Below are 19,391 nucleotides of genomic sequence, written 5' to 3'. Positions count from 1 at the left end.
ATGGTTTAACCAGGAGTCTGATTTGAAAATAACAAATTGCAGACCTGGGGCCAGTTTCCTGGACTCCAAAGGAATGCCTCGCCCTCTGGCAGCCAGTCAAGGCTCCAATAAACAGTAAACATTTAGTCTTCAGCCCCAAAATACACACTCCTTCCAAGCACTGATGGAAAGGACGTGCGAATTCAACCATTCATCACTGAGATCTACCAGAAGAGCAGGCAGGCAGCACCAGTGCTGCCGTATCTTGTGTTTTCATCAGCTCCTGACACAAACTACTCTCCAGCATACGTGGGGCTCTCAGCAAGTGATCACAGCTCTTTTTACACTGGCATTGTGTGAAAGGATAATTTTATTCTGGGTTACGGACTTTTTTGACTGGGACAGTCTCCTCCATCTGGTTTTGAAAAACTCCCAGAACAAAAAGTCCTCTGACCCATTGCACCTATTCAAACTGCTACAAATTCTCACTGGCCTTACAGAATTCAAGCTTCTTTGCAAGTGTTGGTAACATAGATCTGCTCCCTCCCATTATCTATCCATTCATCTGTTCTCTCCCTCCCTCCAGCAATCGTACGTAAGGTGAGTCAGCACCTGAAAAGGCTGGGTGCTGGTGCCAAAGGGAAGTTCTCCGCTGGAAAAAATTATTCTGTTTCTTCGTTGGCATGAAGCATATACCAATGCCTAGGTCATGTTGCAGCCTGACCATAGAAATGCACCCAAGGAAAACTTGTAGGAAAACTAGCAAGGCCTCCCTTATTTCTGTTCTGCTTTTGGATGAATAAAAAAGACAAAGCATTTTTATTACTGCATTATCTTTATTTGTATATCATAGGTTTGTTGCACTCAAAGCTTTGGATAGGCAAGTCGAGTCTAACACCGAGTTTTGTTCCAGTTGGAGAACATGGCTACCATCACAAAAGCATGCAAAAAACCAAGCCATTTCCGTGCAGCAGAATTGTCAAGATCCAGCCTAATTGACTTTTTCACAGATCTTAAGGCCCAAAATGCTTGGAATTCCTGCACTGGCACAGCCATGACCATTCGGTAGTGCTAAAAGAAACAAGAAAACGAAGATATCAGTGACAAGATCCCTGTATCCAGCAAGAAAGTCTGTTAAATACACAAATTTTAAATGTCCAATTATGGTCCTATTAGGGGCTCCTGTTGGTCTCAATGGATACCGTGTAACATTTTTATGGTGTAACTCAATGGGAGGAAATGTCTGTATGGCTTCAAATCACCTTTGTGCTCCTCCTTTCCCATAACCCACACGCAGCAGGTAGCATGCTGGCATACAGCAGATGCCTTGTGGGACCATTGTATCATCGGGGCATAAGTTGGGTACAGCTGCTACACAGTGGCTTCCTCTGACACCAAGCAAACCACTTCGGAACAGCTGTTCCAGATATTTAGATGCCTAACGATGAAAAGGAGTGCTTCACCAGGTTTTCCAAAGCGTCCCAGAGCCTTACCCTTTCAATCCTGCTAGGTAGTTCACTCCTCTCTACAAAACGGAGCAATATGCTCCTGCCTCAAAGGTACCACATGGACTTAGGTTTAAAGGACAGAAAGGTGCTTATGCACTGAAACAGAAGCATAATGTTCTGATCTTGTAACTTACTTTCAGTCTTCACAAGCTGGTAGAGAGGCAGACCTGAGCAGAGTTGTTCAATGGGTTTACCATAGAGAAACCAGTCTTTGATCTTCCCAAACATGGAATGGCCAGATTGAAACTGTACCCACACATTATTTGGAGAGTACACTGCCTTCATGGTCTACAAGAAAATGTTAGACATCATCAGTAATGTAGCTTTGTTTTCATTCTACTAGGACACCCTTTGAGAAAATCCCAAAATCTAAAGTCACCTTCCTTTGCCTCACACAAAGCATTAGCTAAAGAAGCTACCTGCTTTTAAAGAAAATATTTTCAATCTATTCAGAAACAAAGTTCACTAGATACTAGTTCTGTCAACACAGCAAAATTGAGCTGTTCTACTATCCTAACTTACTATGTTAATTGGCAGTAAGGTTTGCTGTAAACATGCTACCGTTAGGCTGTCATAAAATGGGCCAGAACTCAAGTTCATCTCCAGGCAATACTTCTGGTCATGTTCACGAAACCTTTGCCTCAATAAGAAAGTCAAAGTAAATCAATTTCTAAATGCTGTTCTGCAGAGAAAGTTATTTCAAGTTATGTCAAGCTCAAAATATCAGCATGACGATAAAAAAAGGAAAAGCCTGTCTGAACTCATATTGCAATGACCCCAAAATAGTCAAATTACACTACTTCCAAGGACATGGCATCTTACAGTACTAGTCACAATGACAATCCACTATAACACAGTAAAAGACATTCCTAAGAACAGATGTTCTTAAAGGCAGAATGGAGGGCTCCCATCACACCACACAACTCTTATACAGTAGCCTTTCTTTTGTACAGTACGGGTTTTGCTACAAAGTCACCTTTCTCTCAAAAGCCAGGCGTCCAAGTTCTTGCAGATCTGGGATGTATTCCTTATCTATTTTCAGGATAAAGCAGGCATTTCGTGAAAATAACCTTGTTGCAATATATCCCTGTGATTAAAGAAATCATAGTTAATTAATTAATTAAAAATGGCTACCACTAATATTAGTTGATTCTCTCTACTCTTTAGGACAATCCAGAAGAAACACAAAGTGGCTACGCAGGCTCCTACTGGGGAATGACTCTGCATTTATGTTGACACCTTTGGGGAACGGAAGCAGCCTGCCCACACTAATGTCTGTCCGTAAGACTGGAAGTATCTTTTCTGACAGACGACTGCTGCACTTGCTACACACGAGTGGTGGCAGCCCATTCTCAACTCTGACCTCATTGAGGTCAGTGACATTCTTCTCACTTTCATGAACCACCACCACAGGTTTCATTACAAGTCTTTTAAACTGCACCATCATATGAGTGAAACAAAGAGATCGCCTAAGCGGAGGAAAGGTGATGGGAGTCTTCAAAGAAACAGTGTTTCAGGACAGCTTATGTTGAGAATACACTAAAATAATTTCTGAGTTTAAAAACTTCCTCAGAGATTAAGTCTAGGCACATTCTTACATTTACTTACATGCGAGTAGTCAAAAATGCTATCAGAGGAGTACACGCCAGAATTGACATGGACTTCAGCAAAGTTTTTCTCATTGTGGATAGTCATAGTTCCAGTGACATAGGCATTGCTAGGTTCTTGCAGGACAAAGGTCTTTGGTAAAGAAAAAAAAAAAAAATCATTGTTCATCACCTGGCTTGCACCTTTAAGAGGTGCAATATAAACAAATGCTTTCTCTCAAATAAACAAGTGTGCTTGCTTTATGTAAATACTAAATCCCTTAACAACGCTCTAGCAGTCTCAGGAGGCCCTTGAGGTGGAAATTAATTATGCAAGAGTGCGTCAGGGTGAGAATGGAGGGGACAGGCCCTCACTGCAGGCTAAGGAAAAACAACATGGGGCATCCCAGTCGTTATGTGCAGCACCAGGGACTGGCAGGAGACTGCAACAGTCTCCAAATTTTAGCTGGAGCTAAGGGGACCTATGCCCCCCGCAATATCTTGTTACTGTGCACCTGCACAGAACTGCCTCTTTGGCTTATATGATTGTCACTTTTGGCAAATGCTATTTTACTTTACACTCGGCAATAAGCATCTTCTTAGTTTCCTCTGTGCTTTTCTTCCTATTATATTCACCCCCTGCCCTAGGATCCAATACATTTTCAATGAGGACATGCATTAGAAGGCTTATCAGTCTACTTACTTCCAATGCAGAAGTCTGAGTCCAAAAGACTCCCAGCAAAACGAGAACTGCAGCCTGTAAAAGGAATAAGCATTCTCACTTGACAGAAACACCAGGCAGTGCCATAAAAAATCCCAGTTCATGAACTGAGGGAAGCAGCTGTAGCATCAGTTTGAAAAATTACCCACTTAGCACATGTACTTGTTTTCAACTAATCCAGTTCTTCATTGTAAAATTCTTGCTATTAGGCTCTTTTGCCTGTAACTGAATGAATGAAGCAGAATGATAACTTAACCATTACATTTTTTTTTATTTTTCAAAAGTCCTTCCTTGATGCCGCGTTACTTCTTGATTTGCCTCTGCAACTGTAATTATTAAATCATAACTAAATCCCCCTTCTGAATTGTAACCAAGTTCTGCACTCTTTGCTCAAATGATGCTTCCGCTGACTCCAAGGGGATTACTGTACACCCAAGAAATACAAGTTTCCCACTGAACAACCCAAAGAAACAATACACAGATCATATTAGTCCCAGTACTGTACCACTTGAGCATCTTCTTCTCTATCTTTTTGTTTTTAAAAATAAGGAACTTTTTATAATGTAAGTTCAACAAAAATGGATATACTCACAAATACATTCATTTTTCTTTCAGATAGAACAAGAAGCTCCAGAAAGTAAGAATGCAAGAAAATCCCAGAGACCTGCAACTTTTATATCTCGCTGGAGGTGTGGGAAACACTTGACAAAACTTTTCTTCATGACTCAAACAAGTCCATATCTATATGCCACTCCGTGTTAAGTCTCATATCTGAATTTTGGGTTGGCACAGATAATGCGACCCTGATATGTTAAAACCAATCAATAAGTCAGCTTTTGTAAAATGAATCACTCTACAAATGGCTATTATTTACTGGTTTAAACGTTAGAGGAGTTCCCACTCTTGCTGGTTCAATTTTTAAAAACATTTAACAGGATATTGTTCAGAATTAAACAGCATCGGGAATAACTCTGCTATTGATTCACACAAACTGCATTTTGTCTTCTGAAATATAATCCCTAACAGCCTGATAGCCTGCAGACAAATCCTGAAAAGAAATACCTATGTCACGGAGGTCTACATGCCAGCCACTGAACAGGCCAATTCTTCAGCCATTTCTTCCATCTAACATATGCATGAAGCCTTAACAAGAAGTGCTGCTCATTTTTGATCAGTCAGTTACCATGATGTATATAGCATATGCATTGAAATTAGCGACATAATTAGGAATAACAACTGTGCTTCACAAGGCAATCTGGGTAACTTCTAGCCTCCTCAGCATACAAAGGAGTGACATGAAACTTCAGAGGATGTATGGTTCACACAAGGTCACAAAACAAAAAGAGCAGGATGAGGATTCCTCCTTCAAAGCTCCCACTGTTTTCTGTATTTTGTGAAAATGTCAATGACTGCATGATATTGCCATGAGAAGTATTCTCCTATGACTACAACCTTGCCTGGACTCCTCTTTATCTGTGACTCCACGTCAGCCAGTGCCGGAACCTTGACGAATCAAACTCTACTTTCTACTAGAAAGTCATAATTGAGGCCTATTCCCTTTAATAAAACAAGAACTCAACCAAATAGCCAACACATTTCTGTAATCTCAGTCACTGGAAAAAAGGTGAAAGAGATTGTATGGAAATCTCTCTCAGCAAACAGGCATCAATGAAAAAAAAGGAAATTGCATGCATCTGCTTTATTGCACCTAACTCCACACGGAAAATGTTATCTCGAGTGTAACAAAGCTGTGTTGCTGAGCAATGTATCAGAATACCTATGAACAGATATCAAATTGTGACAAGCATGATTAGATTAGACTAATTATCTTAGATTAATGTTACCCTGCTCTGTCCCTTCTTCTCAAAAGATTCTTTGTTTCTAAGATTACAGATATGTCAGAAATACTCAGAATACATTTCAGCTGTCAAATAAGCCTTTCATAGCAGGAATCTAACAGGGTTCAGGCACCACAAGCTAAAACAAAAAGCTTTAGTAAGTTTTAAGTGCTTTTAAACTAAAGCTTAAATTAACTTTCCATTACTCATTATGTCTTCATACACTCATTTCTTTCAAAAAACACCGAAGAAGCCTGAGCTTCTGCTTTCTTAAGCATCGATATGCTTAGGCACAGGTAAGAGCAGAGCAACATGTGAAATCGACAGTTACGTAGTGAAGGAGAATTACAACAATAGCCACGATCTCAGGATTTTCACCTCACATTGGACTGCCTGAATTTTGCTCATCTGATCAGACAAGGCCAAAAATTAAAGACTAATTTCTAAAAAGCATTTGACTAATTAACATTATTGCAAGAGAAAATATACTCCTAGCTGTCTCAGGCAAAGCCCAGATATACTTCCAATAGGAAAGCCATGCTGTTTGAAGACTTTTCCCCACAGTTTTTCCCCACGCATCTCCCAGTAATACACCTGAAATTAGCACGCATGCACTCGGAGGCAAGACTATCCACGACCAGGCCAGAGTCCTCTAAGCGCCCTTCTATATTAAGTAACTGAAGTAAAGAGCTGCATAAGAAAGGCTATAACCTGCTCTAATCTCACTTTCGCCAGTCCTCGGGCAGAGTGAGGTTTAGCTTAGGAAGCCGTGGCTCAGAACCCCTTGGTGAACATGAAAATTCACAATGAAGCCCACATTCTCAAAGTAGTCTTCTTGCTTTCGATACTTTTGATCTAAGTGAAGACTCTCAAACTTTCCCCCAAACAAAATCACTTTTTCCTCAACTGCTACACTTGCAGTCAGATTGGTCATATCAGGGGAGCCAGCAGAAAATGTAACTTAAGTAATGTTCAGAACAATTAATATGTTGTTACAACACAGCAACATTTATTATCACAGGGAAACTAATTTCTTTGTTACTTTCACAACGCCAAATATTTTCAAATACATTCTACTTTACCCTGATGAAACATGATTAAGCTACAGATTAAGCTTAATCTACGTAAGTAAAATTGCCAGAAGAATTTGACCCATTATTTGGCACTGTCATCCACTAAAAATCATTTAAACAAAAGAACTTTGAACATCAAATGAAAAGAATAATTGTACAATTTCAGTTCAAGTCCGATTACCAAACAGGAATTTTAACACATAAGGAAGATGGATTCAATCAAGTTAAGGTGAGATTATACTATCGCAACAAAATCTCTTGGTGACTCATAGGGTTTTTATCCAGGTACTTTTCATAAATACTTACTTTATCAGGGAGCAAGCAGGTGGTGGGAGAAAAGTAAAGAATGAAGCAACACCTCAAAAAATCAACAAAATTCTCCATGTTTCCATTTGCATTTGGCTGGGCATGCCACAACTAAAGACAGGGTAACACACTCTAGAAAAATCTGTGTGGCACAAGGACAGGTCAAGCAGAATTAATCACATTCAGCAGTTAAAAAAAAAAAAAATCAAGCTTCAAAGATGAATCCAGAAATAATTTCAGCAGTTTTACTCTTGCTAGACAGTAAGACATAAAAAAACACGTGAAAATGTAAGTGTGTGCACAAAATGAAACACTAATTTGAGAACAGTGTGAAAACTGGAACAGCTCTTAGGCTTGGGAGTTTGCTGCACAGTGGTACAAGAATTTAGTATGGAACGACAATGCCTTGAGCAGAGCTTTAAAAATGAGACAGAGACAAGCTTGTACTGGAAAAAGAACAGGGTCTTACACAGTAAAAGCACTCCTCCCTGCCCTTTTTACTGGCTTCTACTATTGTAATTAGTTTTGTAAGCTGTTCTTAATGTCAAATGCTCTAGCTGTGTGTGTTTGCCATACAAACTACTCAAGCAATTAGAAGCTGGTGGAAGATTTGGAGATTCAGGTTTCCAAGTGTGACGCATTACTGTAATGGCCAAATTGGCTATGGTTGTTGGAAGAAATGGACAAAACTGCTTTCCAACTCATTGCTTATGACACCATGGGGATTAACATTATACAGTTCAGTTTCTCAATGCCTTTCTTGAGAAGCAGACAGTTAATTAAATTTCCAGAGACTATGAGAGGATTTTGTGACCTACGAAATAAGACTTTTATGTGTATTTTGGACCTTGGAGGCTAAGGACATAGCTGTCTCCATTTGGCATCCACAAATCAGTCCAATTAGAAGAACTGTAAATCTCTTTCCCTTAGTAATTTATTACTTTCATTCGCCATATTTTACACCTCGTGCAAATTGCAAAGCGGGTGCAAAACAGATGAAAACCAGAGCTCTCCGCTCACAGTGCTGGCAGACTGCTACACCTCCCCTGCACTCACCTAGTCCAAGCAAGGCATCAGCTAGTAGCAGAATGACGGAGTGTGGCCCTGGCTGGTGTAAATGAGACCTGGGCCTCACCTTCTCAACTAAAGTAAGATTCCCTGGCTTTTCCAATAACAGCTGCAACAATGATCCTCAGCAATTGCTGACAGTGGAGAACTTAGTTCAGAGACATCAGTTTATAATGACACTGAGTCCCCATCATGCCATTCTGGCAACAAAAAGGAAACTTAAGTGCACAAACCCATACTGAACTACAGTAAAGTGCACAATTAGTACACAGAGGGACTGAGAGAGCTGCTATTAAATAAGAAGCACTTTTGGAGTATGTAAATAAGCACCTCTGAAAGTGCTTCTCCTATAACAGGCACAGCTAAGAAACAAATCCAAATTATCTGAGGTGCTCTCTCTCTCTCTCTAGTTTATTAAGCAACAATGGACAATATTGCTGGGCAAAGAGACTCAGACATTTGTACTGTACATTAAAAAAAACTACACATTTTGCAAAGTTTCTGCAACAAGCAAGGCAAACAAGCTCTTATGCCGTGGCTCTGTATATAATTATCAAATTCAGAGAAATACTAAAATATACTTTCTAAATAACAGCTGACATAAAATGCCCATTGTTACTGCTCCTCCCTTACTCATTTTTTGTTATCTTCAGCTTATGGTCCCTTTCTAGAATTAGCCCTTAGTCCATCATCAGGCACTACTTTCATGAAGAGGCTCTGTGAAGATACAGAGGCCATGCCTGAAGACTGGAAAGTAGATCCTAACTGAACAAGTTCAGAAAGGAAGGTTAACAAAAGAACTCGGTAATTTCTATGATTTAGAACCAACCTCATGATTTCCGGGGACTGACTCAACATTTTTAACATAGCAAGACTACCACCTCCGTTGATTTAAAGGAAGGTATCAGCTATGGATAAAATGTCAGGCTAACTCCTTTGCCACATAGGCACAAAGCGTCACTACAGGTTTTATTAGACATTTGTTATCATAGAATGGTTTGGTTTGGAAGGGGCCTTAAAGATCATCTGGTTCCAACCCCCCTGCCATGGGCAGGGACACCTTCCACGAGACCAGGTTGCTCAAAGCCCCATCCAACCTGGCCTTGAACACTTCCAGGGCTGGGGCATCCACAGCTTCTCTGGGCAACCTGTTCCAGTGCCTCACCACCCTCACAGCAAAGAACTTCTTCCTTTAATCTAAATCTACCCTCTTTCAATTTATTCTCTGGTTCTGATTTTTTTTTTTATTTAAAAGTTACTAGAAAATACATTGAACTTAGCGTGACAAGTTTTCTTTCATCTTCCTGTGTGCAATTAATTCAATCAGGCTGGTATCAAAGCCTCCTCTTATCAGAGCACTTCCCCAGGAAGCCCGTCATGACTCTGTGAACAAAAGGTAATACCCAATAAGGTAAACTAATTTTAAGATTTAACTTCGGGATATTACTGTATAAAAAGTAAGAGTACACATCAATTACCAGCAGATCTTGCCTCGCTTACCATCAAAATGAAGCTCACTGTAAGTATCACTTTCTCATAAACCTGTTAAGGCTGGACAGTTTTAAAATTACTTTGAGTCTTTCTTGGCACCTAGCAAGCTATTACTGATTTATGTAGGAATTACAGAGTAAAAATGCCAAATGGGTTGGGACTGCATGGGTGAAATTTCACTTTTGGCAGTGTATTCACTCCATATGTCTACTCAAATGGGAAAGAGAGAAGTGCTCTGTTACAAGGGCGAGACGCACATGTAAAACGTTGAAAGGGCAACATTCTCTCATTCACAACTCAGATGCAAGTCAACAGTCTCAGCAAGTTATATAGAGCTATGACACAGCTGTCTGATGAGAGCACAGGAGAACAACCATGAAAGACTCCAAGTGCCTGACTGTGAAGCAGGGGTATTTACAGCAGCCTGAAATTGTTGCAGGATAAATTCCAAAGTGTTAGTGCTAAATACTCTGAGTCATACTGAGATCTTTCTCATAAAAATCCTCCTTTGAAGTAGATGAAATTTGTGACCGATTCCATATTATAGGGATTGTCTCCAAGACAATAATTGCTCACAACAATCATCACAAAAGAATTTATCAACATAACAATATTAAATCTCTCAAAAATATATCAGCAGTAGTTTTGACAAATCTGAGCAACAGTAAGCATGTGAGTCACTGAAGCTATATTATTTTATAAAGGGGTAACAAAGTGTTTAATATTGCATTTTTCTGAACAAAAATGATTGTGCCTACCCTTATACTATAAGCCCTGTATTCAGAGACATGAGATCTACTATGAGGATGCTGGAGTCCCGTTTCTGCTGTGCTCCAAGTACAGAGCTGTACCGTGCACCCATATTCCAGCTCTTCACAACAGGTGCACACGCACATGGGTGTTGCATGGAGCTGTTCCACGTCTGAAATGAAAAGCTCACAGTGAAAAGTTCACTCTTTTAAATAAAATATTTCAGACCACCTTTTTCCATGGAGTTTACTGAACTGGGGCTGGACGTTTTTTAAAACTCACTGTGTTCAAATGATCTTCTTACCTGTGCAAAGTATACCGCTGAGGTTAAGAGTAATTTATATGAATTGATGATCGGATATAAGCTCATTAACGAAAAATTATTCTGCATATTTAAATAGCCTTCAGCTAGACCTCACTTCAGAAAAGTGCTGAGCATGTACACAAAGTTAAACAGGAAGTCAAAATTATTTTAAGACAGCAAATAACTTGATGCAAGATAAGCAGTCACAATGTTAAAATGTTGTGAATTTCTAATGTTGATTTCAGATTGTGATTGCTTCTCTTCTTGGAGTTTTCCTGGCTCCAGCTCTTGCTAACGGGGTAAGTATAGAGCTACATGCAATTATACACTGCTGCCGTAAGAACTAGTGGTCTCTACCTATAGCCCCTGAAAAATACATTTCTGAAAATAAAGCTGTATTTTAAATCTGATACTTAGCAGGAAACTGCTTTTTTTTTTTTTTATACCATAGAAAATATTTCAGTGCTTAATGTATCAAGGAAAAAAGACAGTTGTGAGATACGAAATCAACTGTCTGTCTTGAGATTAGCATAAACACTGTGAAAATAACTGTGTGGAGAAAAACACATAGTAACATGAAGGATCTGACCACAAAATACAGTGAAATACTGTAAATAACCTTCAGCCTGCAAGTCCCTGCTGGGGAAAGAACAATTATTTTACTTTTCCTAGAAATTTTTCTTGCAAGTTTGCCTTAGAAACATCCAGTTTACTGTTTAACTTTAAAGGAAATTCTCCAGTGTTTAAACAAAACAATGTCTTCTTTTCCACCTGGTCTAATACGCATGGGGGGGCGCGGGGGGAATAGAGCAGTAATGTTACAGCTTGTCTGTCTTCACAAGGTGGATGCATCAGACACATGAAAACCAGGGCTAGGTAAAGCCTGAATGTAAGGTTTGACACAAGAGTACTAACGGCACACAAGAGTAGCACAAGAGTACTAATGGCTTCCCAGCCTCCCCTCTAAGTCCTGAAATTCTCTCCCCTTTAATTTGATCTCTGAAAGCAATAATTTTCCAAAGCATGGTTACTAGAGCTAATGCTTTATTGATTGAAAGACTACTGGGAATCCACAAACCTAAATCCTTACCTACTTTAATCTTTTTCAAATATCAGAATGGCAAGAAAAACTTTAATGAGTACTATGGTGAAAACTCACACCACTCTTTCACCGACACTGAGGTCAGCAGCAACTCAAAGGAGGACTCTGGGGCCTGGAAATCTGTCTGGGACGGCAAGACTGTAAGTGGCTGCCACCATGGCTCAAAAAAAAATAATGGAAAATAACCAAAAAGTTTTTAAAAAATACCTGAGCTTCAGCAGAACTTAACAAGAGTTTAATGGAGATGTTGAAAAACATTCTCGTTTAGCCATTTGATTGTATCTATCTGCTGTACTGTATGCTGCACTGATGTTTTCAGCAGTGAATTCCTTCCCCTGACTTAAGCAGTATAACGTATGATACACATGGCATTCTTGCAGAAGGCAGTTTACTTTACCTTTTACCAAAGTCCCTTGTCAGCCTCCATGACACATCTACCTAGACAATATAATTGAAAAAACAATTATTTTCCTTCCCTATGATTATTTCTACTGCATAAAGCCATTTTTTTAATCCAGTGCTTCTCTCCGGCAATCCACTTATCTTTCACTGTATATTGTTTGCAACAAAAAAGCTTTTTTTATTTTAATAGGGCTACATTGCGACCAAGGTATTTTCAAAAAACACCTGCATCATTTCCAAAATGGAGAAGAATTTGTTGCTTGATAAACGGTTTCTTGCACTCCCCGAAGGATACGAGGTAGGATGGTGAATGAAAGTGGTGAGAAATCAATTGCCTGCAAAAAGTACTCGCTCCTACCCACCAAGAGGGGAAAAGACTCCAAGAACTAAAGACAAGTTTCTCAGCAGGGCTCAGTCACTCCAGAAGTCTAGTCTTTCAAAAGTCACATTGCACTTGAATAACCCCGTCTCCATTATCAAAAATGTGCATACAGATTCTGAACACCATTTTTGGGTTTATCTAAACGCTCTTTTCTGGGTTTGTTTCTTTGATGCTTAGGGACCTAGTCCTGACGAACTTCCACGCACAAACAATCGCTTCACGATCTCAAGAAACAGACTCCAAAGCCTGCGCCCATATGGAAAACGCATTCAAGCTCTGTGCAGAGGAATTCCCTCTTACTTTGCTTACCCAGTTGCTGGTGAGTATACTAGTAACAGTGTTTTGTATGCCAAAATAAGGATTAACAAATAAGGATGAAAAAGATTTAAGTGAAGATGAGCAAGTTAATTATTGAAAGCCTGTGGTTTTCTATGACTTTTTATAAATCAGTGAATGGCTACGTAAGGAAAAAAAAGCAGGTCTGCCACTCTTCTGCATACAACTTGGAGACCAGGCTTTTTCAGGAAGGTTTTGGGCTCTAGCTGTTGACACAAGTCTGAATTTTTTAGGCAACTTCATGCATACACAATACCCAGCTACCACTGGTCCTGCCACAGCACGATTTTGAGATTCAAAACCTAATTTGCAGCTTAGATTTGTCTAAAAAGATTGCACTAACAGTTGCTTGTAGTATAAGCTTAAAAAGATCCAGCTCAATTTTTAAATGGCATTTCCTGGTACGTTTCCAACATTATGTTGGAAGAATTTCAGCTACATTGTTCCTGTATTTTCTCAGTCCAAATCTAATCAGTTTTTCCTTTTCTTTCAGGATCAAACTTCTTAAGGCCGGATGATTCATACTTGGAAGTTAAGATTAATGAACTGCCTATCTATTACTATAATTAATTATTCCTGACGAAGTTTTGAGGAAAAAAAAATAATCATAGAACTGTGTACCCACAAACAAGATTTTTCTCCTTGATAATCTTCTCTTGATCACATTTTCAATCATTTATCAGTCTCTTCTTCTGCTCTGTGTGGAGGCTATTGTATCTCAGTAAAAAAATTATCACCAACCTACATTTGTGTGTGCTGTGTTTTTGCTAATCCTTTAAAAAAGCTGAAGCAATTCCAAAGACAAGTTGCTAAGCTAGTGTTCTTGCAAAATCCCAATTTTGGCATTCAAACCTCAGCCAGTACAATCTCCTAGTGACATTTCATATGCTGCCTTAAGCAATTATTCATCACTACTAAAAGCAAATGGTGCTATACCTACTGCATAACCATATTTAAGATAATACGGTCTGAAGTCCAGATTTATAGAAATAAGTGTATCCATCCGAGTTATTTGCATTTTAACTTCTTATGAACATACGAAGTATTACAACATTTTATTTTAAAAATAAACATTGCAATGCAATATGGCCAATTACAAATAGACAGGTGCACTATTACTGTGATCAACCCAGAAATCAAGCTGCAAGTAACAGAATTATTAAGTGTATTAAATGCATTTTGGAGTTGAGTACAGATGTTACTTAACAATGTTTGATAGGTGTTTAACACAGGAAGCAAAAAAGTGTACCCTAACCAATTAAAAGTGCAGTTGGAAATTTCAAAGAATCAAATTATAGCTAGGCCAAAACTAAGGCAAAATGGCTGGGACTAGTTTCTTAATCTGAAACAATCACTTCAGTAACTCTGTCTGGAAAATACCAGACCTTCACCCTCCCTCCTTGCTCAGAGGCCCTTTTGTTGGAGTTTGAAAGGAGTTTTCTGAGACACTTCACCCATTCAGGAACAGTCAAGGGTTACTCTAAATAAAGGATGCAGCAGCCTGTTCTGCTCAGGAGAATGTTTTTGGGGTCTCGAATACTTAACCAATATTGAAACCAAAGCAAAACTGCACCCAAAAATATTTTAGCACCTCCAAAGAAAAGCAACCATATGGCTGCAGTATTTAAACAAACTTCCTGACTGTCTTCCCTGGGAGTTTCTGGGGAGAATTGCCTCTCCTTTTCCAACTTTACACTGTGTTTTCCCCAAGATAAAACAGGCACGGCCCTCTTTACTTACGTGATCGCATGTCACTGGGAAACGTCTTCCTGGGGGCCTTTGAGCCCTTGAAGGCTACGGGCCAGACTCAGTAAAAGATGATGATTTAAAGTCCCCCAAGGCAGCAGGGATCTGACCCGAGCAGGGCCTATGGCACTGCACAACATCCCACGGCCCCAGCTGCCACAGCCCTGCGTGCAAAGAGGGCAGCAGCCTTACAGGGAAGCAGGGATACCCTCTGCCGTGCCCAAAGCGGAGAGTCCAAATTCCCCTTGGCAGGGAACACCGGGGCACGAATGCCTTCTCCGATACCATCTCATTTAAGGCCAAAATTTCAGCTAGAGGGCACAAAACATTTGCAACAAGGTCCAGCTTCTCACAAAACTACTTTAACTTGTCTACTTGGACTTTAGTAAGGCCTTTGACACTGTCTCCCACACCATTCTCCTGAAGAAGCTGGCTGCTCACGGCTTGGATAAGTGCACTCTGCGCTGGGTTAAAAACTGGCTGGACGGCCGAGCCCAGAGAGTGGTGGTGAATGGAGTCAAATCCAGTTGGCGGCCGGTCACGAGTGGTGTTCCCCAGGGCTCAGGATTGGGGCCGGTCCTGTTCAATATCTTCATTGATGATCTGGATGAGGGGATCGAGTGCACCCTCAGTAAGTTTGCAGATGACACCAAGCTGGGTGGAAGTGTCGATCTGCTGGAGGGTAGGAAGGCCCTGCAGAGGGACCTGGACAGGCTGGATCGATGGGCTGGGACCAACTGCATGAGATTCAACAGGGCTCAGTGCCAGGTCCTGCACTTCGGTCACAACAACCCCAGGCAACGCTACAGGCTGGGGGAGGAGTGGCTGGAGAGCTGCCTGGCGGAAAAGGACCTGGGGGTGTTGGTTGACAGCCGCCTGAACATGAGCCAGCAGTGTGCTCAGGTGGCCAAGAGGGCCAATGGCATCCTGGCTTGTATCGGGAACAGTGTGGCCAGCAGGACCAGGGAGGTGACAGTGCCCCTGTACTCGGCACTGGTGAGGCTGCACCTCGAGTGCTGTGTTCAGTTTTGGGCCCCTCACTCCAAGAAGGACATGGAGGTGCTGGAGCGTGTCCAGAGGAGGGCAGCGAGGCTGGTGAAGGGTCTGGAGCACAAGTCTTATGAGGAGCGGCTGAGGCAGCTGGGGTTGTTCAGCCTGGAGAAGAGGAGGCTGAGGGGAGCCCTCATCGCTCTCTACAACTGCCTGAAAGGAGGCTGTAGCGAGGTGGGGGTCGGTCTCTTCTCCCAAGTAACGAGTGATAGGACGAGAGGGAACGGCCTCAAGCTGCGCCAGGGGAGGTTTAGGTTGGATATTAGGAAAAACTTCTTCACCGAAGGGGCTGTCAGGCCGTGGCACAGGCTGCCCGGGGAAGTGGTTGAGTCCCCATCCCTGGGGGTATTTAAAAGACGGGTAGAGGTGGTGCTTAGGGACATGGTTTAATGGTGGGCTTGGCAGTGCTGGGTTAACGGTTGGACTCGATGATCTTAAGGGTCTCTTCCAACTTTAACGATTCTGTGTTTCTAACTTCACGCACATTGATTCCCATTGTTACTACAGTATTACACGTTGTCATGCTTCTATCACATCATCACATCATCTCCAAGCTTTTTTTATTCCACGAAAAGCTTACATTAACCACGTGTCTTATAGTAACAATTAAAACTTTACAGAAGACAGGGAACTACTACTAAACCAATGAAGCAAAGTATTTGCTTCTTCCGCAAAGTATTTGCTTCTTCCAGACCGTAGGAATTTAATTGCAATACTACATTCTGGCAAGTTTCTTGCTCTAATTGGGACGTCATTACAATTCACAATGTTCATTATTCAAATTTTAATTGATTCAGGTTTAAACAGGAAGAGAACAAGCCTCAAAAAGAGATTGCTAAGCAGAGACATGACAGCAAAGACTCTAGCGAACCTGAAGAGACATCAATACTGAGACTCTCAAAATGTCCATATAAGTAGAAAAATATATAGATATTCTTAACAGCGCAGAAAATTGGAGTTGCTTACGTTGCCAGAAAAGTTCTTTCTCAACAAGGGTGAGGCCTGAGCTTTATCACTAAACACAATTTCCATGATGTACAATGATCACGTCAGTAACTCGGGCTGTCTGGAAAATACCACATCTTTGCCTTCCCTAATTTAATTGAAATTGTAATTTGAATTCTGAGGGCCACCCATCAGCATGCCACATCAGCATTACAAATTCACAAGATCTTATCCTAAATGCTACTGCTCTGTTTTTCTCTTATCCCACAGCAGGCAGAATATGAAGACTCAATTGCATTTACATTTAAAAACATCTGAAAAACTGTATTGACAGAAAAAAGTTCAGAAGTGTGACCTGAGCATAATTTTAAAAGCCATAATTTAATCTAATAAATGTATTTGAATACCCTCATGTATTTTAAGACAAATTCAGGATGCTGAGAGACCCTGATTTGTGAGGGAATTTTTTTTTTTAAACACAAAAATAGATATTCTCATTTGAAACACTGACAGCAAGTCTAACAGCAGTCTTTCGGGAAAAAAAAATGTTTTAACAACGGTAAATTAATAAAACCGGAATGACATAAATGTGCCGGGGCCGATCCTGCCACAGCCACCAAGGCGCAGCGGCCTGGGCCCTCGCCGCCGCCTCAGCAGGGTTTTCCCGCCGTTTTTACCAACCCCCGCACGAGCCCAATGTCGCCTCAGAGCCCCCGCGCCCGACGCCGCCTCAGGTCTGCTCTTCTCCCGCCCTCCGCCTCGGTTCTCCCGCACCTCAGCAAAAGCAAGCTCTTTTCTTCCTTCAGCCAAGGATTAATTCCTGTCGGGCTGCGTAAGGAGTTTTCTCCACGTTTCCCTTGTTGTTTTTTTTTTTTTTTTTCCCTCTGCCGAGCGGCGCCACAAGCGGGCGACAGTGAGCGCGGTCTGCTTTCAGAGCCTGCACACAAACCCACGTTTTTTCACACAAATCCATACAAGCGCTGCTGCGTGTAAAGAACGATGAATATAACCACCATTTGTCATAACAGTATGTATCAAAAATGTCCCTTTGGGCTAGCAGCCTCGACTCAGTGAAACTGAGACCGGATTGAATTTGATTTTGCACTTGCAGGACTGGTTAGAAGTGATTTTTAGATATTAAAAAGGCTGTTTTTTTTAACAAGGCGCCAGGTTGCAGTTGAAAAGTAATTTGGGCATCTTTACAGTGGTTCCCTGCCACAGACTTGGGTTGCACACAAAATGAAACTGAGCAACTTGACACAAACTCCAAGTATTCAAAAACCTGCCTAACCGAATGATCACCTCTTTCAACAAGTTATTTACATCACCACAGAAAATAAGCTGAGGAAATGTGAAAAAAAGTTATTGTTGCCACTTAAAATAGCAGAGACATCCACAGACTTGCACATATATGTAATATTTCAGCTTGAACTGCCTATTTATTGTAAAACCATTTTCAGTGGCAACGTATTTGGGCCACATATTTTGGTGGGCCCTATGGTGTGGTCCCATGTATGTTACACGGTAACATACAGTACATTTTGGAAGGTACAAAGGCTCTTATTTCTTTTGCCTACTGTAAGGCTTTTGTTTTAAACCCTAGGCTATCTCTGGTCTTAAGTGTGAAGTGACTTTTCAAAAGTAATTGGTACTTGTGAGAGTTAGTATAAAACATACCTAATTTTTCACTGCAAATGGATTCTTATCCGATAATTATCAGACTCTGACAGGTCAAAATTTGCAGAAGTAGTTGCAGCAGGAAATAATTTTCAGTGACATGCAGACAGGGATACAAATTACAAAATAATTTTATTTCAACACTTACCTGTTCCAGCTAATTCTGAAAACATATATAAGGTGGGCAGTTCACATCGTTCATTCTACCTGCACTAGCATCAGCTCTGCAGTCAAGATGAAATTCACTGTGAGTATGCATGCTTTCTTTTCCGCTTATAAACCAAAACTTTGATTCAAAACCATTGCCTTTATCTCTCAGAAGTGCCTGTCTGTCTACAGCAAAAAGGTATTCTCTGGGGGGATTTTTCTCCTTCAGAGTGAGCAACTCAGACCCTATTAACCTATCAGATGAAGAGGTAAGGTTTTTTTTAGGGTTTAACTATACATTATTCAATCTACAAGAAGCCTAATCCATGTCCGTTTTTGTCAACGCTTTTGAAAAACTGGAGCAATGCGCTAATGGCTCAACCAATTTCTTGTCATGCCTAAGGAGAAGAAATTTAAATTCCTTCTCCTCGTTCTTGTAAAATACCTTTATATGACTGTACAGGTCTCAGAAGCAACTTCAGATTCAGGTCTTAAAAAAGCAACTTCTATGTGTCTAGTTTGCATTATTCTAGGGTAAAGCAAGGATGACTCACTTTAGGTGACTACTGTAATTCCAGTATGAAAGCAAAAAAGGATCCAAGGAGTACACTTAAACACCAGATTAGGAAAAAGGCACTAGGATTCTCATGACCAGATTTGTCAACCAGGCCTGCAGTTACACTTTTGTTTTCAATTTTCGTTTCAGATTGTGACTACCGTCCTTCTTGGACTCTTGCTGACTCCAGCCCTTGCTACTTACGTGAGTGTAGTGACCAAGTTACACATACATTGCTGCTGTTTCTATATTCCCTGCTTCTTGAGTTTTCTGTGCTTCTTCCCCTGTCCATTTGGAGGAAAGGGATCTTAAAACTTTTTTCATGTATCAAACTAAAACCACCAGACGACAGTTGTAAGATACAGAAATTATTAATTGAATCTATTAAAAGAATTGTTATGGCTACTCCAGAATGCCACAGGCT

At 40.7% G+C, this 19,391-nt stretch overlaps 2 protein-coding genes across 2 annotated transcripts in view; one reads left to right on the top strand and one right to left on the bottom strand.

Moving 5' to 3' along the window:
- Positions 1-949: 949 nt before the first annotated feature.
- The window catches only part of LOC148055333 (gastrokine-2-like), a 30,126-nt gene continuing 11,684 nt past the window's right edge, over positions 950-19,391 (bottom strand). Inside the window, exons 4-8 of the mRNA XM_087761463.1 lie at positions 3,777-3,830; positions 3,096-3,227; positions 2,464-2,574; positions 1,622-1,775; positions 950-1,050 (exon numbers count right to left, since the gene is read on the bottom strand). Of these exons, the coding sequence (XP_087617589.1) occupies positions 971-1,050; positions 1,622-1,775; positions 2,464-2,574; positions 3,096-3,227; positions 3,777-3,830 (531 nt within the window). The 3' untranslated portion in view covers positions 950-970. The remainder of the gene's footprint in view (positions 1,051-1,621; positions 1,776-2,463; positions 2,575-3,095; positions 3,228-3,776; positions 3,831-19,391) is intronic.
- Positions 9,587-13,416, top strand: LOC104010113 (gastrokine-1). The gene is made up of 6 exons (XM_087761557.1): positions 9,587-9,598; positions 10,870-10,923; positions 11,741-11,866; positions 12,319-12,426; positions 12,688-12,829; positions 13,340-13,416. Exons 1-6 carry the CDS (start codon positions 9,587-9,589, stop codon positions 13,414-13,416), a joined length of 519 nt encoding a protein of 172 aa, XP_087617683.1.

The sequence above is a fragment of the Nipponia nippon genome, unplaced genomic scaffold (genome assembly GCF_047370975.1).
Source record: "Nipponia nippon isolate SJK-2023a ecotype South Korea unplaced genomic scaffold, ASM4737097v1 scaffold_24, whole genome shotgun sequence".
Classification (NCBI taxonomy): Eukaryota; Metazoa; Chordata; class Aves; order Pelecaniformes; family Threskiornithidae; genus Nipponia; species Nipponia nippon.
The sequence above is the reverse complement of the archived record's forward strand: the minus strand, read 5'-3'. Positions and strand labels throughout refer to the sequence as shown.

Excerpts from the sequence above, each read along its gene's own strand:
- LOC104010113 (XM_087761557.1), top strand. Across the intron at positions 11,867-12,318 it reads CTGTCTGGGACGGCAAGACT|GGCTACATTGCGACCAAGGT; the intron begins GTAAGTGGCTGC and ends TTATTTTAATAG. Across the intron at positions 12,830-13,339 it reads CTTTGCTTACCCAGTTGCTG|GATCAAACTTCTTAAGGCCG; the intron begins GTGAGTATACTA and ends CTTTTCTTTCAG.